General features: G+C 54.1%; 7 protein-coding genes across 7 annotated transcripts; 4 read left to right on the top strand and 3 right to left on the bottom strand.

Moving 5' to 3' along the window:
• Window positions 1–615: 615 nt before the first annotated feature.
• On the bottom strand, window positions 616–1,242 carry J4E84_005759 (uncharacterized protein; the record flags this gene model as incomplete). The annotated part of the gene is made up of 1 exon (XM_049388352.1): window positions 616–1,242. The coding sequence occupies one exon, from the start codon at window positions 1,240–1,242 to the stop codon at window positions 616–618; it is 627 nt and encodes a 208-aa protein (XP_049243897.1).
• A 2,931-nt stretch (window positions 1,243–4,173) lies between these two features.
• On the top strand, window positions 4,174–5,646 carry J4E84_005760 (uncharacterized protein; the record flags this gene model as incomplete). Its single annotated transcript, XM_049388353.1, has 1 exon — window positions 4,174–5,646. One exon carries the CDS (start codon window positions 4,174–4,176, stop codon window positions 5,644–5,646), a length of 1,473 nt encoding a protein of 490 aa, XP_049243898.1.
• Window positions 5,647–5,984: 338 nt separating this feature from the next.
• J4E84_005761 (uncharacterized protein) lies at window positions 5,985–7,673 on the bottom strand (the record flags this gene model as incomplete). Its single annotated transcript, XM_049388354.1, has 1 exon — window positions 5,985–7,673. One exon carries the CDS (start codon window positions 7,671–7,673, stop codon window positions 5,985–5,987), a length of 1,689 nt encoding a protein of 562 aa, XP_049243899.1.
• A 1,569-nt stretch (window positions 7,674–9,242) lies between these two features.
• Window positions 9,243–13,487, top strand: J4E84_005762 (uncharacterized protein; the record flags this gene model as incomplete). The annotated part of the gene is made up of 4 exons (XM_049388355.1): window positions 9,243–9,342; window positions 9,395–11,081; window positions 11,133–13,397; window positions 13,448–13,487. 4 exons carry the CDS (start codon window positions 9,243–9,245, stop codon window positions 13,485–13,487), a joined length of 4,092 nt encoding a protein of 1,363 aa, XP_049243900.1.
• A 1,591-nt stretch (window positions 13,488–15,078) lies between these two features.
• On the top strand, window positions 15,079–16,188 carry J4E84_005763 (uncharacterized protein; the record flags this gene model as incomplete). Its single annotated transcript, XM_049388356.1, has 3 exons — window positions 15,079–15,320; window positions 15,375–15,989; window positions 16,041–16,188. The coding sequence occupies 3 exons, from the start codon at window positions 15,079–15,081 to the stop codon at window positions 16,186–16,188; spliced, it is 1,005 nt and encodes a 334-aa protein (XP_049243901.1).
• A 1,371-nt stretch (window positions 16,189–17,559) lies between these two features.
• On the top strand, window positions 17,560–19,300 carry J4E84_005764 (uncharacterized protein; the record flags this gene model as incomplete). Its single annotated transcript, XM_049388357.1, has 5 exons — window positions 17,560–17,883; window positions 17,968–18,220; window positions 18,313–18,464; window positions 18,517–18,873; window positions 18,959–19,300. The coding sequence occupies 5 exons, from the start codon at window positions 17,560–17,562 to the stop codon at window positions 19,298–19,300; spliced, it is 1,428 nt and encodes a 475-aa protein (XP_049243902.1).
• Window positions 19,301–20,723: 1,423 nt separating this feature from the next.
• Window positions 20,724–21,794, bottom strand: J4E84_005765 (uncharacterized protein; the record flags this gene model as incomplete). The annotated part of the gene is made up of 1 exon (XM_049388358.1): window positions 20,724–21,794. The coding sequence occupies one exon, from the start codon at window positions 21,792–21,794 to the stop codon at window positions 20,724–20,726; it is 1,071 nt and encodes a 356-aa protein (XP_049243903.1).
• Between the last annotated feature and the right edge of the window lie 199 nt (window positions 21,795–21,993).

The raw sequence follows: 21,993 nt of genomic DNA on the forward strand, positions 1-21,993 counted from the left end.
TGGCCCAGGATGACCGGCATAGAACGTGATCTCGGCTGTGTACTGTGATAAGGATGTAGGAGCTTTTCTGTTCACATAGTCAAATAGCTCTGAATTTAGGATTGAATATGATGTCATTTGAAGCTTGCATGTCTTATCCAAGACCATGGGCTTTTGCCGGGCCTGAGGATCGATGCGCGTCGTTAGTGCTCACTCCGAGTGAGCCGGGATGCCAACACATACAACAACGACCAGGCAACTGGGATGCCACATTTGGGGGCGGAAAGAGCTTAAGCTAGCCGCAGTATAGTGGTGAAGGCAACTGTTGATGAGAAGTCTTGCATGAGAACGAAGTATACAAAGGATTTCACAACAGGGGGAAATTGCTTAGAGGGTATGATCAAATAACTTTTTGCTTTCATAAGACATGAGACAGAAGTGTCTAGATAATACTCGACTGCGTGTTATGACAAGTGCAGGAGCGTAGACAGGGTATATAATGATGCTTGTGCAGAAAAGACGGCGAAATCGCGAAACAACAGAAAGAGAAAGTAAGACATTTGAACTTTCAGCTCGTGAACTCCTCATTACCCTTCACCCTCCCTAAGGGCCTACATGTATGCCCAGATCTCTTCTCTACTCCGACGTCGTGTGAATAATCTTCGGAATCTGTGGCATCGCAACCATAGGCGTCGACTCATAGTATCGCGCCCGTTGACTCGCCGTACTCGTACTGCGAGCACGCCCCGTCTGTGCCGGCCGTAAACTCATGTCACCCTCGTCTCCACCCGGCGATATGGGACTGAGTACCATAGTACTAAGCGTACCGTTACTCTGTCGGCTCATCGCACTAACACCCGTACCAGCGCTCTCTGTATTCTCAGCGATGGGATCACCAGCCTCCTCACTCGGCGTGACCTGTAGTGGAACGAGATGCATGGTATCCGTACTCGATCTCTTGTTGCGCGCATCCGCTTCCGAGTCGACGTACAATGTGACGCTGCTTGCGCGGACGCGGCTGAACATGCTGGTCTTGTCTTCGTTGGCGAGGAGGCCGGCGGTGTCTGACTTGCGGTTGTCGAGCTTCTTCTTTTCGCGGAGGCGGTGGAGATAGAAGATTAGGCAGGCGAGGATTATGGCGAGGAAGATGAGGCCGAAGACGACGGTGAGGGCGATGTTGGCTTTTGTCCAGTAGCCTGAGTAGGGTACTGAGGCTAGGTCTTCGTCTGCGACGAGGTTGTTGTCTACTGGTATAGGAGACATGGTGGTGTATCTTTGTGTAGGCGAAGGATCTTTGATGCGAATCGGTCGGTGAGGCTTCAGATGGATGGTGAAGCTCTTTGCTTATATGTAGTGCTCGATAGGAGGCGATGTGGCGGTGCGATGAAGATACAACAACTACTACGCCTCGAAAATATGATGATATATAGTTATGAGATTGTTGAGACGAACTTGCTCGAGTAATCCCTTATGTGCTATTGCTATGAACTGGTACCGGGCACCAGGCAGACATAAGTCTCTCCGTAAAATGAAACCTTTGACGCACCGGCCTTGGATCCTGCGCCCATGGCGCTGGATCCGTGAGAAGGCGTCCAGTATGCGGCTCGAAAGTGGGAAAGATATGCTCAGCCTCAGCACGTTGTGGGGAAAGTAGGCCCATGAAGTCGGAGAAAAGTCACTGCGCCCCTGTGGTATGATGAGCAGCTTGGCGCAAGACAAGAGGCCTAACGAATGATGGGCGTCGAGAACGGTCGTCGAAGCTTGGACTGCCGCGTCTAATCGAGGAATCAGAAGGAGCTGTGTGGCATTCTGGTGGTGGCACGGGTTCGTAGACGGCGGTGACGGGCGTGCATGTCGGGGCCCCATCTGTTGTCAGTCCACTTGGGAATGGTTCTCTACCGCGTGCGAGCCACGTCCGAGCGGTTTCGCTCATTCTGTCTACGGAGCTGAAGCTATCAGTTCAGCTCGTGGAACCATACAAATTGAGTGGCTGCTCTTTTGAACGACTCCCCATTCCAGTTTTCTGCCACACAACATCAACACAGATTCGGCGGCCCAATACGAGGGCCTCTACAAAGACAGTGATGTGCCAAAGGGTTGTGCTGTAGGATCAACGTTTCGAAATTTAGGCAAGCACAGCCACCTGCGCTAAAAGAAATGAGCAGCAACAATCATGAATCGACACAAGGCTGAGCGCCTTACGCTTCTTCTGCGTGTCTGCCTGAGCCAAGCCCAAGGAGGATTGGACGGCGACGTGGGCAAATTGTGGGGTGAGAATAGGCGAACTTGTTACGGTAAAGGAAAGCCATGATGCGAGTTGTCAAGCTCCCGCTGCGGCGCGTCATTGTAGAGATCGTGGGATGGGAGTTGGTGGCTACTGGACGCCACAAGCAGAGTATTTGCGGCGTGTCTGCGGCGACTATGCGGCGGGGTGGTGTCAGACCCTCATCTCATGCGTGCGCTGGCTGGTGAGTGGGAGCTTGCTGGCCAACGGGTGTGGTGTTGACGACGGCTGGCCTAACAACAGCGGGACGATGGGCGATGTTGGCTGACCCAACTAGCGTTCTCGCTAAAATGCGGTGCTATTCCTGGATCATGTCACGCCTTTGCGGTCAAATCTCGCTAGCTTTCTCGCTCTACACCGATGACTGTGAAAGCGTAGATACAGTCTGGTACCAGTATTTCCTTTTGCTGCTTACTGTACAGCTGCGAGCAAGAGTTCAAGGCAACATTCGCTGTTCGTAGGGATTCACTCAGCAGCCGTCTGTGGTTGTGAGACCTCGCACGACCAATTAGGGTTTGCCGCATGGCATCCTTGAGCTGCAAGAGTTGATGAAACCATGTTGATCTTTACTTCCCCTCTTTCTACATTAACGCATATCTAACATCTTACCCTCTCTTTCTATCCTCAAAACAGGTAGCATACCTAATCTTAATTCACGATGGATCCCCTGCCGTACATGTTGTTCCATAGCCAGAAAGGCTACTCCTGGAAAAGGGGGACTGAACCTGCACCTGATGATCTCCTCCAATCCGTCGCCATCAACGTATCGCAACCTGGCGCTCTCATGACCTGGCTCGAGACAAACAACGCTGCTGTCATCACTGACCTTAGCGTCCATGTCGACGCAACCCACACCGCACCTAGTCCTCAGCGATGGTGCTTGCTTTTCGACAAACTTCAACGAGAAGCAACCAATATCCAGAATCTGAAGGTCTTCTGGGATGCAGAGGGGAGTCATATGGGGCTAGGCAAAAGCGTCGTTTTTGTGCGCGGGCTGGCACAACTCAAGGTAGAGAAATCGTTGGAGGTTGGTGGGCGTTATGCCATACAATGGCCGAGATACTTGGAAGAGACGATGGGCCTGAAGCCAGTTAATAAAGATATCTTTCCAGGAAGCTCATGGGTAGCCACGTTGAGGAACTATCAGAGAGGGACCGAGAACCGGGATCCTCGTGTCATCACTGAGGATGGAATTTGGGATATCCCGAGACGTGAGGACTTGATCGACCTCCCCGTATTGTTGCGTTCTTGGTTTCCCCGTTCTGGCGATTCTGCTATTTCGTTTTCGATGTAGTTGGCTAAGAATTCGCCCACACGCTCATTTGGAGGGTCAGGCAGCAAGCGAGGTCAAGCAATGTTACCTAAATAATCTTTGTTGTGATACTATTATCGTGGCGATACTATTATCGTGGTAGTTCTAGTTCATACCCGTTGCTTTACCTCTTTCAGAAAGAGCGTCTAACTACCTAGGTACTACTCAAACATCTTTTCACTTTATACAAGAGAAGAACACAACAAGTTTAAACAGGTGTAGAGACTACATTAAGATAAAAACAGGTAAAGTAGGTAACTTAACGTTGATGTACACCCACGACTTCCGCAACATCGACGACCTCGACGAAAAGATACTCTCACGAATGAGAGAAATCGCAAGTATAATAGACTGTCGAGTGATTCTTTTAGGTGAACGTGTTGCCCTGCCCGCCGCCCCTAACCTTCGTGATACTACACAGCTGAGCCTTCACATTGCAAGACTCGAGCTGTAAAAGCCATAGTTGTGAAAGGTGACAAGACTTCTGTGTAAGCAGTGTTTTAGTTCGCACATTGCATCTCCCCTCCCCTACAAGAAGGACAAAATCATCACTTAGCCATTTCAGTCGAAACATTCCAACGCCACCACTGCCGTCAAAATGAGTAATCTTGTAGGTATGCCCGTAACGACCCAAAAAGGTCTTCGCTGGAAGAAAGACCGGTCTTCAGGAGTGATGCCCGAGTGGACAACCGACCCCAGTATTAAGGACATCACAACCCTTGTGCGCCGAGAGCTGGATATCCCGACTTCAGACCCATGCGTAGTTCAATTCCTGACCCAGAACAACTTCAACAAGGATTACATCGTCACATGTGGTAGCGGCCGAGAATACATCCTGCGTCTAACTGTCCCCGTCGACCCAGGATCAAAGACTATGAGCGAGGTGGCTACTATCAAGTATCTTCGTCACGATACTGAGGTTCCAGTACCGCAAGTAATCTGTCATCAGGCTAGCACCGACAACGAACTTGGACTGGAGTGGATACTTAGGGAGCGTATGCCCGGTCGCAAATTGGGTGACGAATGGAATGGTATGAACTATCTCAAGAAAGAGCATTTAGTGCGTAAGATAGCCTCAGTCCACGCACAGCTCTTCCAACAGCGGTTCGATCAACTGGGTAACCTGTATCCTGCGAATGAACTTCCTCACTTATGCACGCCAGGCCTGGATGATATCGCCTTGCTTACCCTGGAGGCCTCAATCCTCTCTCAGCATGTCGGCTTAGGCAAGATCGTCTCCGCGCCATTCTTCTGGGGCGCACACATCGACCACAACGTCCCGCGCGGTCCTTACAAGCGTAGTCAAGACTGGCTCGCCGCACAGCTCCAACTCAGCCTCCTTGATCTTGACGACGAGTGCAAGCTTGAAACCTCTGATGAAATCAAGCGCTCGATATACCAAAATATCATCGATTCCTATCCCGGTGAGCCTGACGAAGCGGCAACCACTATATGGAAGAAACAAATCGATAGAATGGATACAGCGCCGCACCTTCAATATGCCCGTGAAAAGGTCGAAGAAGGTAAGCAGCGAGCGCAACGCCTGCTTGATCTCATGCCAAAGATTTTCCCCGAGAAGGAAGATGACGAAGAGGAGTTTGTGCTCCACCACCACTCCCTCCACGCATCCAACATCCTCGTCGACTCCAACAGCTCTTTAACCGGTATCTCCGATTGGGAATGCGTACACACCGCCCCCCTATGGCTCGCATGCCAATTACCCTCATTCCTGGAGTTGACCGACTCCACCGCAGCAGTGTTCGCCTACCTCAACATCGAATATGTTAATGAGGAATACAAAACGCAAATAAAGCTTCGGCAGTTTTTCCTGGAAGAAATGCAGCGTATCTGTCCGGAATGGGTCGAGGTGCACAAAGCTAGTCAGCTGAAAGTGGGGTTTGAACAGTGTGTGCAGCATTTTGGTAAGGCGGGTGATGGGAAGTGGATTGATCGGTGGATTGGGGAGGTGGAGGAGAAGGGGAGTGCGCCGTTGTTGAAGGAGATTATAAGGGCTGAGTGGGTTAGGGATTATGTTCATGGTGGGTATCCTTTTGGGTCAGGGCTTTTCTAGTATCGGCCCTATCGGGTTGTGGGATGGGAACATATCTGATGGTTGCGATATTGATCATTTCATGCTCGCTATAGGTAAGATAATGAGCGAGACTGTTTCGTTGTCGCGAACGACGTTGTGCTACGCATGTACTTTGTGGACTTCCATATCCATTGAGACAAAGAGAAAATACCAGAAAAGGAAAAGATGCAACCAACGACCATAGGTCATACTGCTGATGATATGCGCCGCCCCATGCAAGATTGACAAAAGATCCTTGACAATGAAAGAAATTGCCGATTTCCGAGAGAGAGCCCCCAATGCTATTCCGTCTGCGTCAACACGCCTTTTTTCCTCTTCTAATCCAACGAAAACTTCTCCCTCTTCCAGGTCTCGCGGTACACGGCAATGGTACTCGCGGCGTCCTTGCAGCGCTCTGGTGCACGGACGGGTAGGTCGACGACAGCGCGACGCAGGACGCCACGCGCAGGTACGCCGTAGAATTGGATGAACTTCTTGTGGTAGTCGCGGATCAGGCCGCTGAGAATGGCGAAGTGTCCAGGCCAGAGTTGCTCGGAGGGTGTGTTGCATATCGATGAGATGGCATGCCAGTACTCTGCCATGGGGATGGCAGGCGCCTTAGCGGCGAATGAGCGGAGGGACATGGAGGCGTAGCCAGCTCCGATACCGCGCATGCGCTGCGAGTATGTCTCTGGGGTTGAGTCCTCTTGCCAGCCTAGGCGCAACCGACCTTCCTTGGTGTTCATGGTACCGCGGATGCCAAACAGAGGGGGGCAGGCCTTGTGTAGCTTGGCCAGCGCAATGTCGATGAGAGGCAGGCCGTTCCACATGTACTTCTGGTCGCCGAACAAGCTGGCTGCTATCAAACCAATCTCCTGGATGATGCGTCCGTCGGTGTTGGCAGCCTCCTTTTCGAATTGCTTTACAAGGAACTTCTCGAAGCAGATCCAGACGTAGAGCAGGAACGCCGGGTATGCGGCTTCGTTCTCGTTGGCCAGCTGGGGAACTTGGTGGGAGACAATGTATTGTCGGATGTCGACCATGGGTCCGGGTGTTGTGAGGGCGATGTCGAAGCATTCGGTTCGGAGGCGCTTGATGGCGGCGACACTGTCCTTGCGCTCCACTGTGATCTGGCCAAGTCGAGTGCGGATGGCGCGTCGGGCATCACCAACGGGACCCTTGAGTGGGGAGGTTGGCTTCTTATGTTCCTCCCAGAAAGCTTTGCGGAAGGCCTTCATGCGCTGGTGGAGTTCGAGGTATTTGGCGTGAATCTGATCGGCGCTGGTGCTAGTTGCCGGTGCGGCGGTGGATGGCTTTGGTGTTGCAGCTGCTTGTGTGGGAGCTGGCGCGGGGGCGGGCTGGGCGGTTGGCTGCTGTGGTGGTGCTTGCTGTCGAGCCTTCTCTGCAGCGGCCGCAGCCTCGGCAGCCTTTCGATCAGCTTCGTCCTTTTCCTTCTTCTGCTTCTCAGCGGCCGCCTGCTGCTCTTGCTGGGCTTTGATGCGGGCATCGGCCTGTTGGAGTTTGAGCTTGTGTTCTGCGGCTTGACGGGCGGCTTCTTCCTCGCGCTGTCTTGCTTCCAGAGCCCTTCGCTGAGCCTCGGCTTGCTCGCGGGCCTTCTCCTGCTTCAGGCGCTCAATCTCCTGCCGTTGAGCCTCTTCATGGCGAAGGCGCGCCTGCTCTTCTTCCAGGGCAATGCGTTCGATCTCAAGCTTCGCGCTCCTGAAGACGCGCTCGTGTTCCTCGGCAGCGTAGGCGAGTTGTTGGGCATGTTGTTTCGCGCGCTCGTTCGCAGCCTGGTCTAGCTTCTCGTTGAACTCCCGGTCGGATATGCTGAGGCGGAGGTTGAACTCGAGGGCTAATTGCTTGGCCGGGCTCTCATAGGGGTCGCGGATGAGGGATTCGCGCTTTTGGCGGTGACTGCTGCGGCGATTCGGCGATTGGCGTGTGGGCGAGGCGTCCATGAAGCTGGAGCTGAAGGAGGTGGCGGTATGCATGCTCGACGACGAGGTGCCCGATCTGGCGGGCATTCTGGCGCCGTGACGTTAGTTGGGGTCAGGGTGCAGTTGTTGAAAAGGTGGTTGGTGAGAGCGCGACGGTCAAAGAAGTCTAGTCGGAAGCTAGCAGCGACCAGCTCCGACTCACGTGACATCGCTCATCCCTGCAGCAGCTTTCACCGCGCTACGCAGCTCCATTGTAGTGCTGGCTAGCGTACCTGGAACATCAACGGGTCGCGCTCTTTCGCAGTCGAAGCACTCGCTCGATGTCTGACGCCGTGACGTAACTTCATCCGCAGCTCCACCTGGGCCGTCGATTGATTAAGATGAGATGGAGTCAAGGACGCTGAGTCGCGCCTTGGGCAAACACGCCATGTTGCGCCTTTCATAAAGTTCACAGGATGCGTCTGTGCCCAAGCTGGTGGGACTGCACCCGCCAAGCTGCGACGCTGTGAGGGCACGCGCAGGCCCTGGAGAGGGCCGTTTCACTGACAGAATGTGACAAGCTGGGGAACGATGTGACTCCTGTCCTCGAGTTTCAGCGCGGCATGGCGCGCGAAGCCAGCATATCTGTCAGATTGTTGGACTATCGAATGCCGGACATGACAAGCTCGCAACCCCAGCGCAGTGGATCCATCAATATAACCTCGACCCTTGCGCCGCCCTCCCGCGACGCTGCAGCGGACTGTTGTTCGTGTCTAGAAACGCGCGCCGGCTAAGCCTGCCTTGAAACGTACAGACCCAAACGTGATGCTTCACCTGGGGCGCGCTGAGACGCATGCCGACTGCTGCTGGCGGTATATATACCAGCTCTGAGCCGGCAGCGCCTCAGCCCCCACGGCCCGGCGCTTGCTTGTATCTACGTTAATTTCTCACTCCTTCAGTTCGGCGCGGGAAGCTGCATATCTGGCTTCGCAAGTGACGTACGCCGCTTAGACCTCTCCCAGGCTCGCTCGTTTGCGGAAGAACAGGCGATCTTTGCCCAAACCGTGCTGCTGGCCAAGTCCCGCCATAGCCATCACCACCTCGAGCACGCTGACGGCCCTCTTGCCTGCCCTCTGCCCTCTCTTCCTGCATCCCTCCTGCCCGCCCGCCCCGATCGCTCCCTCCTTCGAAGCACTCTCTCCGCCCGCATTTTGGTTGTACTGCCACCAACAGCCCGCCCCAGGGAAACCGCGCTCTTTGATCTGGTCGACCCTCCTTATCAACCCTCCTAGACCAACGACACATCTGTCTGAACACGACACCACCCGCTTCTGACTTGCAGAGCACCACCCCGAGTAATCATCGTCTACGAGAGTATCCTCTTCGCCCCGAGCACCGCCCAACCAGCACGCTTACCCCAACGTGAGTTGTCCCCCGCTAGCTCGCTCGCTGAAGCATGCCGCTGCCGACCCTGCATCTGTCCCCCATCTGCCTCCTTGCACTCTCACCACCTGCATCCCTTCGCTCGCTCGCTCGCTGCAGACCTCATCCAACCCATTATGCTGACTGCCCGCAGATAAATCCATCACACTTTTGACCAATTCGTGTCCGACCGTCTCTTCTCCAACAGCATACACTGCAAGCGGGCATTGAATCATCCACACCACATTATCCACTATGGATCAGCAACAAGGCCAGCAGGGCCCCATGGGTCCCGCCGGTCGTCGTCTGCACATTGCGCATCGCCGCAGTCCGTCAGAGCTGACACCGCTGATGAGTACGTGAAGCTCTCCGATAGCCACTTTGGGCCATTGCTGACAGCTGCACAGTGGAACAGCTCGCCATCGCACAGCAGATCGAGGTCCTCCAGCAACAGCAGCAGCAGATTGCCGCCACGCACCAGCAATATGTTAACATGGGCATGATCCAGCCGCAGCAGCAGCTCGGCAACTTCCAGATGCAGGGCCAGATGCCCAATGTCTCGCCCCAAGTCAACAACTACCAGTTCCCCCAGCAGATGCAGCAAATGCAGCAGCAGCAACACCTCGCTGTCCCCATGGGCGCACCAGCCCAGCCTGGCGCCCACCGCCGCAACCAGTCCGCCCTGCCCCAAGTCGGCATGGGCGGCCCACCCCCCGCTCCTTCCTCCGGTTCGTCTGGCTTCGGCGAATTCGGTGCACAACAGGGTGGCCAGGGTAGGGAAAACGTCAACCCTCGTGGCCGAGGCGGTGGCAGTGCTGGCGGCTCCGGACACACCCGCCGTCACTCGCTAGCTCTCGCCGACGCAAAGAAGGCTGCCGAACAGGCCGAATCGAAGAGAAAGACTTCGGGCTTCCAGTTCCCTATCCCCGGCTCGACCGAGGGTAGCTCCAACCGCGATGCCAGCCCCAGTGGCAACAGCGCTTCCAACGACACTTCCGCCCGTGGTGGACGAGGTGGCCACGGCCGCAGCCAGAGCATGGCTGTCGGACGCGGCGGTGGAAGTGCTGGCCGTGGCGGACCTTCCTTCTCCTTTCCAGCTACCAGCGAGAACCCTACCAACCAGAACAACGGACAGCAGTCTGACTTCCAGCGCCGTGGCAGCCAAGGCCATGGCAGGAGCCAGTCTCGCAACTTCGAGGGCAACTGGAGACAGCCCCAGAACAACACCCAGCAACAGCCTACGCAAGACAACCAGTCCCAAAACATGGGCAACTTCAACATGAACCAGACCGCCAATGCCGCTCCTTTCCAGCCTGGCCACCGCACTCGTGGATCGGTCAACCAGTCCGTTGGTTCTCTTGGCAACTTCCAGTACGGCGGCCAGCCTCAGATGCAAATGGGCAACCAGGCCCAGCTTCTCCTGCAACAGCAGATGTTCGGCCAGCCGCTAAACCCCATGCAGATCGCTCATTTACAGGCTCTCCAGGCCGCCCAGATGCAGGGCGGCGGTCTCGGAGGCAGCCAGCATGCACCGCAGATGGGCATGCAGCAAAACCAGCAGCAGCAGCGCAAGACGCTATTCACTCCTTACCTCCCGCAGGCCACCTTGCCCGCTCTCCTCGGCGACGGCCAACTCGTTGCCGGAATCCTCCGCGTCAACAAGAAGAACCGCAGCGATGCTTATGTCACAACTACTGATCTGGATGCTGACATCTTCATCTGCGGTAGCAAAGACAGGAACCGAGCTCTCGAAGGAGATCTGGTCGCTGTCGAACTTCTTGACGTCGACGAGGTCTGGGGTCAGAAGCGCGAAAAGGAAGAGAAGAAGAAGCGCAAGGACAACGCAGACCCTCGCGGCGGTAGTATCGCCGTCAACGATGCCACTACCCAACCTGAGACTGGCTCTGAGGGTGGCATCCGCCGACGTGGCAGTCTCCGCCAGCGACCCACACAGAAGAAGAACGACGATGTTGAAGTCGAAGGCCAGAGCTTGCTCCTCATGGAGGAGGAGGAGATCAACGATGAGCTCAAGCCTTTGTACGCAGGTCACATTGTTGCTGTTATCGAGCGTGTTGCTGGGCAGATGTTCTCAGGGTAAGCAAGCACATAATCTTCATTCAAGTACTTCACTAATCACAGCCACAGATCCCTTGGACTCTTGCGTCCTAGCAGCCAAGCCACCAAGGAGAAGCAGGAAGCTGAGCGACAGGCTCGCGAGGGCAACTCCGGTCGCTCCCAGCCAGAGACCCAGAACAAGCCTAAGATTGTCTGGTTCAAGCCAACAGACAAGCGTGTGCCTTTGATCGCCATTCCCACCGAGCAAGCCCCACGTGACTTCGTCGAGAAGCACCAAGACTACGCCGACCGCATCTTTGTCGCATGCATTAAGCGATGGCCCATCACCTCTTTGCATCCTTTCGGTACTCTTGTCGAGCAGCTCGGTGTCATGGGTGACCTTAAGGTGGAAACTGACGCACTCCTGCGCGACAACAACTTTGGTCCAGATGACTTCTCCGACGCTGTCATCAAAAACGTCGGCTTTGAAGACTGGTCCGTCACCAACGACGGCGAGGAGGCGCTCGAGAGCCGCCGCGACTTCCGCAGCGAGGAGACCTTCACCATCGATCCCAACGGCAGCAAGGAGCTTGATGATGCCATTCACTTCAAATACCTTGATGACGGCCGTGTCGAGATTGGTATCCACGTTACTGATGTTGCCCACTTCATCAAGGCCAACTCGCTTGTTGACCGTGAGGCCAAGAAGCGTGGAACTGCGGTCTACCTTATGAACCGCACCGTGAACATGCTTCCGCCGCGTCTGTCGAACGACATCTGCTGCCTCAACCCTGGCGAGGAGCGCTACACAGTCAGTGTCGTCTTCAAGGTCGATCCAACCTCTGGTAAAATCTCAGATGATGAGACCTGGGTCGGCAAGGCTGTGATCAAGAGCTCTGGAAAGCTGTCCTACGACGAGGTCGACACCGTTATCAACGGTAACGACGGTCCAGTCTCGGCAGCCCGTGCTAAGGACATCAAGATGCTGCATCACATCTCCCAGAAGTTCCGCCAGGCTCGCTTCGGCGACCGCTCCAGCGATGTCAAGGCTCTGCGCCTCATGTACCAGCTGGACGACGAGAATGTTCCCGTCGAACAGAACATCTTCGATTCTTCCCCTGCCCACGAGTGCATTGAGGAGCTCAGTCACCTCGCCAACACCTTTGTTGCGAAGAAGCTCGCCACTGGCTTGCCAGAGAAGGCTCTCCTGCGCCGTCAGCCCCCGCCTAACCCCCGCCGCTTGACGACCATCGCAGAGCGTATGGGTGCCATTGGCTACGACATCAACACCGAGAGCAGTGGCACTCTCCAGAACAGCTTGTTTGAGGTTGAAGACGATGACATCAGGAAGGGTATGGAGACCCTCGTCATCAAGTCGATGCCTCGTGCCAAGTACTTTGTTGCTGGCAGGCTGCCTCAGGATCAGTACCCTCACTACGCCCTGAACCTTCCCCTCTACACCCACTTCACCAACCCATCCCGCCGCTACGCCGACATCATTGTCCACCGCCAGCTGGAGGCTGTCCTCTCCAACGGTGCCATTGAGTTCACTGAAGACATCGAGGCTTTGGCCAAGACTGCCGAGATGTGCAACACCAAGAAGGACTCCGCCCATGCTGCTCAGGAGCAGAGCGTTCACATCGAGGCTTGCCGCAAGATGGACAAGGTCAGGCAGGAGAGGGGCGGTGATCTCATCGCCGAAGGTATCGTCCTTTGCGTGTACGAGTCCGCTTTCGATGTCCTTATTCCCGAGTGGGGCTTTGAGAAGCGCGTCCACTGTGACCAGCTTCCTCTCAAGAAAGCCGAGTTCGACAAGAACAAACGTCTCCTTGAGCTCTACTGGGAGAAGGGCGTCCCATCGTCCAACTACATTCCCGAGGACGAGAGGCCGAAGCATGGCTCACTCAGATCCGCCAACGCTGCGGCTGCGGCGCGTGATGCTGAGGCGGCTAAGCAGCGTGCGAGGGAGCAGGAAGAGGCCCAGCGCAGGCAGATGGACACTGGAACCATGTCGACCAACGAGGAGGCTGCGTTGTTTGATGATGACGACGATGACGACGACTCCAACGACCTCAACTCGAACATGGCCGGTGTTTCTCTCAACCCTGACCGCCCGACTCAGAGCATGCCTCCATCGCCTACCCGCCGCGATCTTGCTGGTGCTCCTCACCGTGTCAACTCCGACTCGAAGATCGCCCAAAGCGCTGGTGATGCTGCAGAATCCAAGTTGACCAACAAGGAGAAGTACCTCAGCTGGTTCACTCTGCGCGAGCAGAACGGCGACTACATCCAGGATGTGCGGGAGATGACACGCGTCCCAGTCATCCTTAAGACGGATCTGACGAAGAGCCCTCCGTAAGTAATGCCCATCACTACGTTCTGAACGTCACTAACCTATCTTTCAGTTGCTTGACCATCCGATCTCTCAACCCCTACGCTTTGTAGACGAGACGTCTCGCTCAGTCCGACCTGATATCCGGATTTTTCGGTAGCGTATGTCGATTTGGTATAGAAAATTGAATGGAGGACACATACTAGGTTGTGCAGGAAGAGAGGAACGGTGATCTGTGTATTGTTTATTTGTATGCGACGACGATATCGGCAGTCGCGATATATCGTTGCAGCTCTTATACACAGTAATTTTCCGTAGTACAGTAATGTGTTTATCCCTGCGAGAGCGCCTCTGGCCATGCATAGTTCACTTTGGTTTCTTTTGGTACCCGCCTGCATTGACACCCACTCCCCACATCTCGTTCAGGCCTGGATAAGGCTGCTCAAGAGCCGTACAAGGCCACAAGGCAACGAAGTGAGCAACAGTGTGCCCCCTCATTGACATCCTGATTACTACATTGGAAACGCGGCCTCAGACAAAGATTGGTTGGTTTGAGGTGGAAACATACCGAATCGTGACCTCTCCTCGGCATGATCGAATGTGACAAGCCGCGCTATACGGCATCAGGTCGATGCCGTGCAATCCGAATCTTGACCAGCGGATCTGCGACTTCCCATCCCCTGTCAGAGGCGGTCTGTGTGTACCTGCATGTGTTTGCTGTAGCGAACGAAAGCCTGACGGCCTGAACCGCAGCCGAAATAGCAGTGGTTCTCCATGAGGCTTGGCAACGTGAAGACGTTTTGGGTGCCTCAGCCACCCCGTTAATCCATCCCTCTTAACCTCTCAACCCATCTGGGGTTCTCTCGGCGCAACACGCAAGCGCTCACGACACCACGATACCCTTATAGAAGTATTTACAATCATGACTGCGCTATGAAATACGGTCAGTAGCTTGATGTTGAAACGTTTCGCTAGCTCTTCGCTGCTGGAAACACACCCCACCAGCGTCATGACAGATGAGGAGCCCGACTGCTTCAAGCCTCAGATGGTGAGCCACCTCACGGATCCGGTCGGAAAGTCAGAATACCGCCATTAATCGCCATGCACTATTACGGTACCCAGGTTTTCTCGAGGGCGGCTCTACTGCCTCCGCGCAGGCGTTGGCACTTGTAGGGTTTCATGATAGCCGTTTCGCGTCGCAGGGCCCCGGACCTGCTACATCACATGCCGGCACCACGAGCCCCATCGCTACAAGCCGGGCTTCCTCAGCGGTTGCTACACTGCTAGCGAGCAGTTCCTGGACGATCAATGGGTCGATTTGCCAAGCTTTGAAGCTTGTAGGGTCACGGATCCAGTATGGAGGCCAGTGCGCCAGCGGGAGGCAGTCGTCCGCCACATGGTCAACATCCGTACTCCGAATTTTAAGATGGCGTCTCAGATGGTGCCCAGGAGTTGCAGCTGCTTGTATAAGGTCCATTGGCCGCCCACCTTGTTTCCATACTCGTTTTCAGTTGGATCATCAACGAGCTTCTTCTACCTTCCTACCTAATAATCAACCACATTCCTTACGGTTTACCTTCTTTCAGTCCCTGGTTGGACTTTAGACAATTTTTAATAATCGAATTCAAAGCAAGTCTTTGCTGGCGGTCTCTCTTTACGAACTTGTCTACTCGAAAACAATCCAACAAACCTAATTCAACCAACATGCCTAGCGTATCAACCATCCTCAAGGGCCTCGTTGCCCTGGCGCCTCTCGTGGCTGCCGCCCCCGCAAACTACGCCCGTCAAGAAATGGCTTCCATGTCGAGCGCTGCCGCTTCTGCCACCTCCTCTGCGCCGGCTGCCATCACTGAGACCGCTGGAGGTAGCGAGGCTGCCGCCGCATCACCGGCTGCAGCTGCACCGGCCGCAGCAGGAATGTTGAGCGATGTCGACATCCTCAACTTGTAAGTAGCTTTGAATCAACGATCACAGTGAGCTGGATCTAACAGCCACTACAGCGCTCTGACCGCCGAGCATCTCGAATCAGAATACTACAAGCAGGGTTTCGCCAAGTTCTCCATGTCCGACTTCATGGCCCTCGGTCTGAGTGAAGGTCAGGTCAAGTCCCTGATGGGCGTTGGACAGACTGAGGCCACCCACGTCACCACTCTCCAGTCCGCCATCGCAGGAGCCGGCGCAAAGCCCGTCGAGCCATGCCAATACAACTTCGACGCCGCTCTTACCAGCGCCGACTCCATGGTCAAGACCGCCCGTGTCCTTGAGGCCGTCGGTGTCTCCGCCTACCTCGGTGCCGCTCCTCTCGTCAACTCCTCCGACATTCTGTCCGCCGCTGGTTCCATCGTCACTGTCGAGGCCCGTCACCAGGCTTTCATCCGTATCGCATCCGGCGCCGAGCCCGTCCCCGCCGCTTTCGACACTGCTCTCCAGCCCCGCGCCGTCTTCACCCTCGCCGCCCAGTTCATCAAGTCCTGCCCCGAAGGCTCCAACCTCAACATCCAGGCCTTCCCCGCCATCGCTCTCCAGAACCCCGAGAAGGCTACCGTTGGCCAGAACTTGAAGCTTGCCGACCCCGCTCAGCCTGCCGGTGCCTCTTTCTGCGCTTTTGTCGGACCGTAAGTCACTTCACACTCCTACACAACGATTCATAATCTAACATCTCACAGTGGCGGCAACCAATTCACCAAGATCGCCGATGGCAACTGCATGGTTCCCCAGGGCCTCCAGGGAGAAGTCTACATGATGATCACCAAGAGCGAGTCCGTTGCCGATGCCGAGGTCCTTGCCGGTCCCTCCGTCATCCAGCCCTCATAGACGTCTTCACCCACATGACAAGACGAACTTTCAGAACGCATTGTCTTTCCCATTTCATTACCATCATTTCCAAAAAGAGAAAAGACAGGGGCTGAACGACCAAAGGGGCCAGTGGGCGAGCAAGAAGCATTACAGGAGCGAAAGGGCGCGACTGTCGAAAGCGAGTATGTGTATATGGACGATTTACCTTTCCTCACAGTCGTTGAAATACAAGCGTTGATCTCAAGAACGGTTTTTTTTTCCTATTCATTTTCTTTCCTTTTCAGCATGTGGTCAGTCAGTGGTGGGCAGTTGTAGAGAGAGAGACACAGGGAGCACGAGAGAGAAGAGACAACAGGATACCCCCAGCATGGATGGATGCATGGTAACGGGTGAGCGTCGATTCCGCGAATCAGCTCAGAAACGGAGGTAATAATAGCAGGTATAGCATGAAATGAGAACGATTAACGATTTTCATATCTGGAACTGTGGTTGATACAAGTGACATGTCACAGTTTTTTTGCGACGTGGATTGCGACGTAGAGTGACGCGACTAAGTTGTCTTGCGACTGTGACTGTGTTGGTTTCAGCGTCCTCGCATTTTCTCGACGCTTTGGGTTTGGTGCGAGGTCTTAGTCGGGTTTGGGTTGGGCCGTGACGATGTGATTAATAACATGTCGTGACATGCAAACATATGTGTCTTTTTGCGAAGTTGCGGTGTCATACTCCATCTCTCTACCAAGTCTCTAGGCTCTAGTTATGGCCATAGTTGTACTGTACTGATTTCGAGATAGCTAGCGGCGGTTTACTCACGGAAAGCTCGCACCTTCCGAAGATCAACCGTCCCCTTCCCTTTTTGGCCACCCGGGCAGTTCGATCCACCAGCCACCTCGCTGCTGATTAGCTGTATGTCGGACCGGCTGCAAAGTGTGGGGATCCCACCCATTCCCCGCCTTGTGCGCGTGTGCTAGAGAACGTCGGCGGTGGCTAAAAAAGATATCGTCTAGATGGAGTGGTTGCTCGCAGTTTTCCGCTGCTTTGAGTAAGAGTTGCGAGGTTGCTACATCATGGACCTAAAGTTGAGATTGGGGATATAAAGGGCCTCGTCGAGTGGTGGTTGTCTTGTCGATGCGCCCTTCTTGGTATCGAGGTTGTTGAGCTTGGAGGTGGAAAAACGTCATACCTACCTGCCTTTGGAGGAGTTGGGTTAAGCTCGTATCTGCGCTGCGCGTATCTCGTCAGCCCTTTTTAACTTTTACCGCTACTATTGGCTTTATATTCCTCTGACTCCAAAGCTTCGACATCGAACTTCCTCTTCATCCACACCGTCCCTTGGAATGACAGTAGGTCGCAACTAGTTCGCCAACCGTCGCCATCTTCAGCAACCCAAAAATGGCGCTGCACCACCAAAACGGCACCTCGTCAACCTGCCTTGAGCAGCCCATCGAACTCCAGGACGTATCGAGCTATATTTCTAAACCTCAAGATGCACAGATCGCTAGTTCGAGCAGTACAGGCGGCCTGCGACTCTCAGATACGAAAGGTGCTCGGGAAAGCGATCCGATAGAGAATCTGCCGTCGCCAACGACACAAGCGCCAGCCAAATTGGAACAATGGAACCACCCACGGTCGAATTTGTTCAAGACTATGGCGGCGTTTTGGAGTTTCGTCGTTATGGGGAGCAATGATGCGGCGTATGGTGCTTTGATTCCTTATGTAAGTCAACATCGTTCTTCTTAAGGTTAGAAGTCGCGATTCATGAGAAGGGGTAAAGAAGAGCGTGCTAACAAACGATTCCAGTTGCAAGAATACTACGGTCTGACTTTCGTTGTCATCTCGCTGGTGTTCTTGTCTCCGCTTGTCGGCTACACAGCTTCCGCGTTGTTGAACAATAGCATTCATCTCAAGTTCGGCCAGAGAGGCGTTGCGGTCATAGCGCCGACGTGCCATCTCATTGCGTATATCGTTATTGCGGTGCACCCTCCGTATCCGGTGCTTGTCATTATCTTTATGCTGGCTGGGTTCGGGAATGGACTTGCTGATGCGGCATGGAGTGAGCATTCTTATCTTTTCTTCTCAGTTCCGATAAAAGAGAAGGAGAAGAACAAAAAGACAGAACATTCCGACTGACAATACAACCAACAGATGCATGGATCGGCAACATGGCAAACCCAAACGAAGTCCTCGGTTTCCTCCACGCCTTCTACGGCGTAGGCGCCGTGCTATCCCCCTTGATAGCAACGACTATGATTACAAAAGGAAGCAGACTACCCTGGTACACTTTCTACTACGTCATGGTACGTTCCCCTCCCTCATCCCTCCTCATTCCCCCATCTCTAACACCCTCAGATCGCAATGGCAGCCATCGAACTCGCAACCTCAACAACCGCCTTCTGGCGCGAAACCGGCGCCGCCTTCCGCGCAGCCAACCCACGCACCAGCGGCACGAAAGACAACCGCATGAAAGAAGCGCTTATCCGTCTGCCCCACGCACGCGTCACGTGGCTGTGCGCACTCTTTTTACTCGGGTACGTGGGTATTGAAGTTGCACTCGGAGGTTGGATTGTCAAGTTTATGCTTGAAGTGAGGGATGGAGAGGAGTTTGCGAGTGGCATGGTGGCGACGGGGTTTTGGATGGGGATTACGGTGGGGAGGATTGTGCTCGGGTTTGTTACGCCGAGGTTGGGGGAGAAGTTGGCTATTACTGTGAGTTTGTTTCTGGTTCTGGTTTCTTCATTCCTTCCTTCCTCCTTTCTTTCTTGTCTGACGTGTGCTAACTGGAGTTCTTCAGATCTACCTTCCCCTCACAATGGCTCTCGAACTCATCTTCTGGCTCGTCCCTCAATTCTATGTCTCGGCCGTCGCCGTAGCTCTCCAGGGTTTCTTCCTCGGTCCCTTGTTCCCGGCTGTAGTCGTTGCAGCTACGAAGCTTCTACCACGCCACTTGCACGTCGGTGCTATTGGCTTTGCGGCGGCTTTTGGAGGGAGTGGCGCTGCCATCTTCCCTTTTGCAGTTGGAGCTATCGCACAAGCCAAGGGCGTGCAGGTGCTACAGCCGATTATTCTGGCGCTGTTGGGCGTGATTCTACTGCTTTGGTTGGGTCTACCGAGGATACATAAGAAGGAGGAGTGAGATGTTCCAGCGGTTGGGAGTAGTGTAGGCTCTAGAGGTGTTTGGTGTGTGACGGGGTTTATACATGCAAGGAAAGTGCTGACATGCTTTGCGAAATGGATAAACTTGGCCATCCTCGGACCAACAAATCCATACCTTCCAAGGTCTACCTTGATTTACCATCCCACACTCTTTCTCTCGATCTTCTCCTCTCCTCCCCTTGTCATCTCACCCTCCTTCACCACCGCGCCAATTTCCATCACACCTACCAATTGCCCAGGTATCAGCACTCGACGTTCCACACTTCCTACACGTTCGCATGTGAGCGACTTACCAATCGAGCGACCCACCCTATGCATAACCCTATCCCACAGATCCTCCATCGCATCGACCAGAGAATCCGCCTCGTGGCTTTGTTCGATAAGCCTCCAGCTATTCCCCGATGTAGTCAGTGTGACAGCGAACAGTTTCGCGGTGTACAAAGTGGTAGATGTCATTGACCTGAGGGCTGTGTGTATCTCTGTACGTGCTTTCCTTGCGGTGAAGATGACCTTGAAGCAAGTAGTGTTGTTGGAGCTCTCTGTGATGAGAAGAGGTGCAGTTTCTAGTTGTCGATGGCTTGTTAGCTGGTCGGTTTCTGATTCCCGAAGTGCCTCATGCATCATTTGTTTTGTTCCATCTGAGGCAGACCTGAGAAATGTGTAGATGATACTTCCGGCGCACGTACCGATGATCCACCCTTTGACTATTTCAACGAATTGCAATTGCTCCAGTTTATCTAGTCCTGCTGCTTTCGAGCTATTGAACGCGTGACTATGCTTCGTCACTACATTGACCGTCGGCAGTGGCGCTTGTGTCTCGGGGAAGAGGCGTATCGACGGCTTCTTGATGGCGTATTTTGGCGGGGGAGCCGATGTTTTGCAGGCATCGTTGCTAGTGGAAGTAGACGTTTCGGATGAGGAGGAAGGTATAAATGTGCTTTTGATAATTAGGTCGTTGATGCGGGCTTTTAGGTCGGCAAATTGAGGGACGAGCATGGCTAGAATCGTTTATGCGACTCTGCGGTGAGTTTGAAGGTTTGGGGGTATGAGATGCTACGTGGATGAAGGCCAGGGGGAAATACGTGGGGGTCAGAGATTAGTAGCATGGCGAGCATGGAAGACGTGGCAAGTGTGGTAGGCACTGGGGTATTCGAGGGATGGTGCGTTGGATGCGAATGCTCCTGCTTTTGATGCGATTGAAGAAGTTACAGGGTACGGACCAGCCACTGGGTTAACATATGGACATTGGATTGGTGCATTATGAATCTAAGGGAAAAAGTACATCCTAAACGTTCGGAGAAGCGCATTTAGCACACCTTGACCATTCTACCTGCCACTCGCCGACTCCCAAGACTACAAGATCGGGCCCTCTTCAACTTATGGTTATCGTTTAGCCCTCGCTTCTAGTACGAAGCCACCTCCACCTTATCCTTCTCTCCCTCGATAGTACCCTCCCTCTCCTCAAAAGCCTTGGCCAAAGCCTTAGCCTTCTCCTGTGCAATCTGCATTCCCGCACCTGCGGCAGCTTTGAGTCCATCCGCCATAGAAATCGCCACCTGTTTCATCATGACCATGGTATCACCACCTGCGAAGACACCTCGGACACTCGTCTCGTTGAACATCGCGTTTGCGATCTTGATGTGTCCACCCATGGCCGGTTCCACCGTCTCGATGCCGAGCTGATCGATAAGATGTTGCGCGCGATTGATCGTAACGGGCCTGTGAACGAGGAAACCGAGAGTGACTGGTTCTCCGGTCTCGAAATGGATCGTGACGCCATCTGTGTGACTCGGGCCGTTGTTGACCAAGCGAACGATCTTTCGCTCGTCGAGCGTTGCACCGAAAGCCTTTGCGAGCTTCAAAGCGTCTTGCATTGGCGCTTCCTTCTTGATAGGTCCGTTGGTAAACAACGTGATTGAGACAGGTTCGAGAGGGACTGCCATTTGGACCATATGTGCGTATCCGGGGTTGTCGAAATCCAGTATGCCGACTGCACTACCTCGTTGCTCGTAGCCATCGCAAGCTAGACATTGGTATATGTGGTCTGGCCAGTTCTCCTTGTAACCTGAAACATCGGGAAGGATATCTTTCGAGCCAGTTGCTACGATGATCTTCTTGCCCTCGTATAAGTGGCCTTCGCTGTCTTTGACTTCGAAGCCGTCGTACAAGTCCTTCTCATCTGGCAAGGACAGTTGTTTCTTCGATGCGTGGGCGATGGTAGCAGATTGAAACCAGACGCTATCGTATCGGGATTCGATCTGTTCACGGGCTATGCGGCCAAACTCTCGGGGGTTGAAGTGGTCGCGGGACGCTACAGTATGCATGTGCGTGACACCTTCGTTGCGGTACTGTTCGTTGTCGAATACGATGGCTTTGGTGCGTGTTCTTGCGCAAGTGAGCGCCGCATTAAGTCCTGCGGGACCTGAGCCGATGATGAGTACGTCGAACACCTGGGGTCGAGATCGGAGCGCCATCTTGATGAAGCTTCAATACGTGGCTGTGGAGGTAATTGTGTAGGGAGAAGAGGTGTCCTGATTATCTGGGTATGACTGTAAAAGACGATGTGAGCTTGCAGTGGGTATTGTGCTTGAGGTCAGTCGAACTTCCAGCCAGCTTTATACACCAGCTCCGCAGCATAAAGCTCCGATGCAAGTTCGTTGTTCAGCATACTCA

Source organism: Alternaria hordeiaustralica, assembly GCF_023758085.1.
Source record: "Alternaria hordeiaustralica strain BMP 2776 chromosome Unknown scaffold_10, whole genome shotgun sequence".
Lineage (NCBI taxonomy): Eukaryota > Fungi > Ascomycota > Dothideomycetes > Pleosporales > Pleosporaceae > Alternaria > Alternaria hordeiaustralica.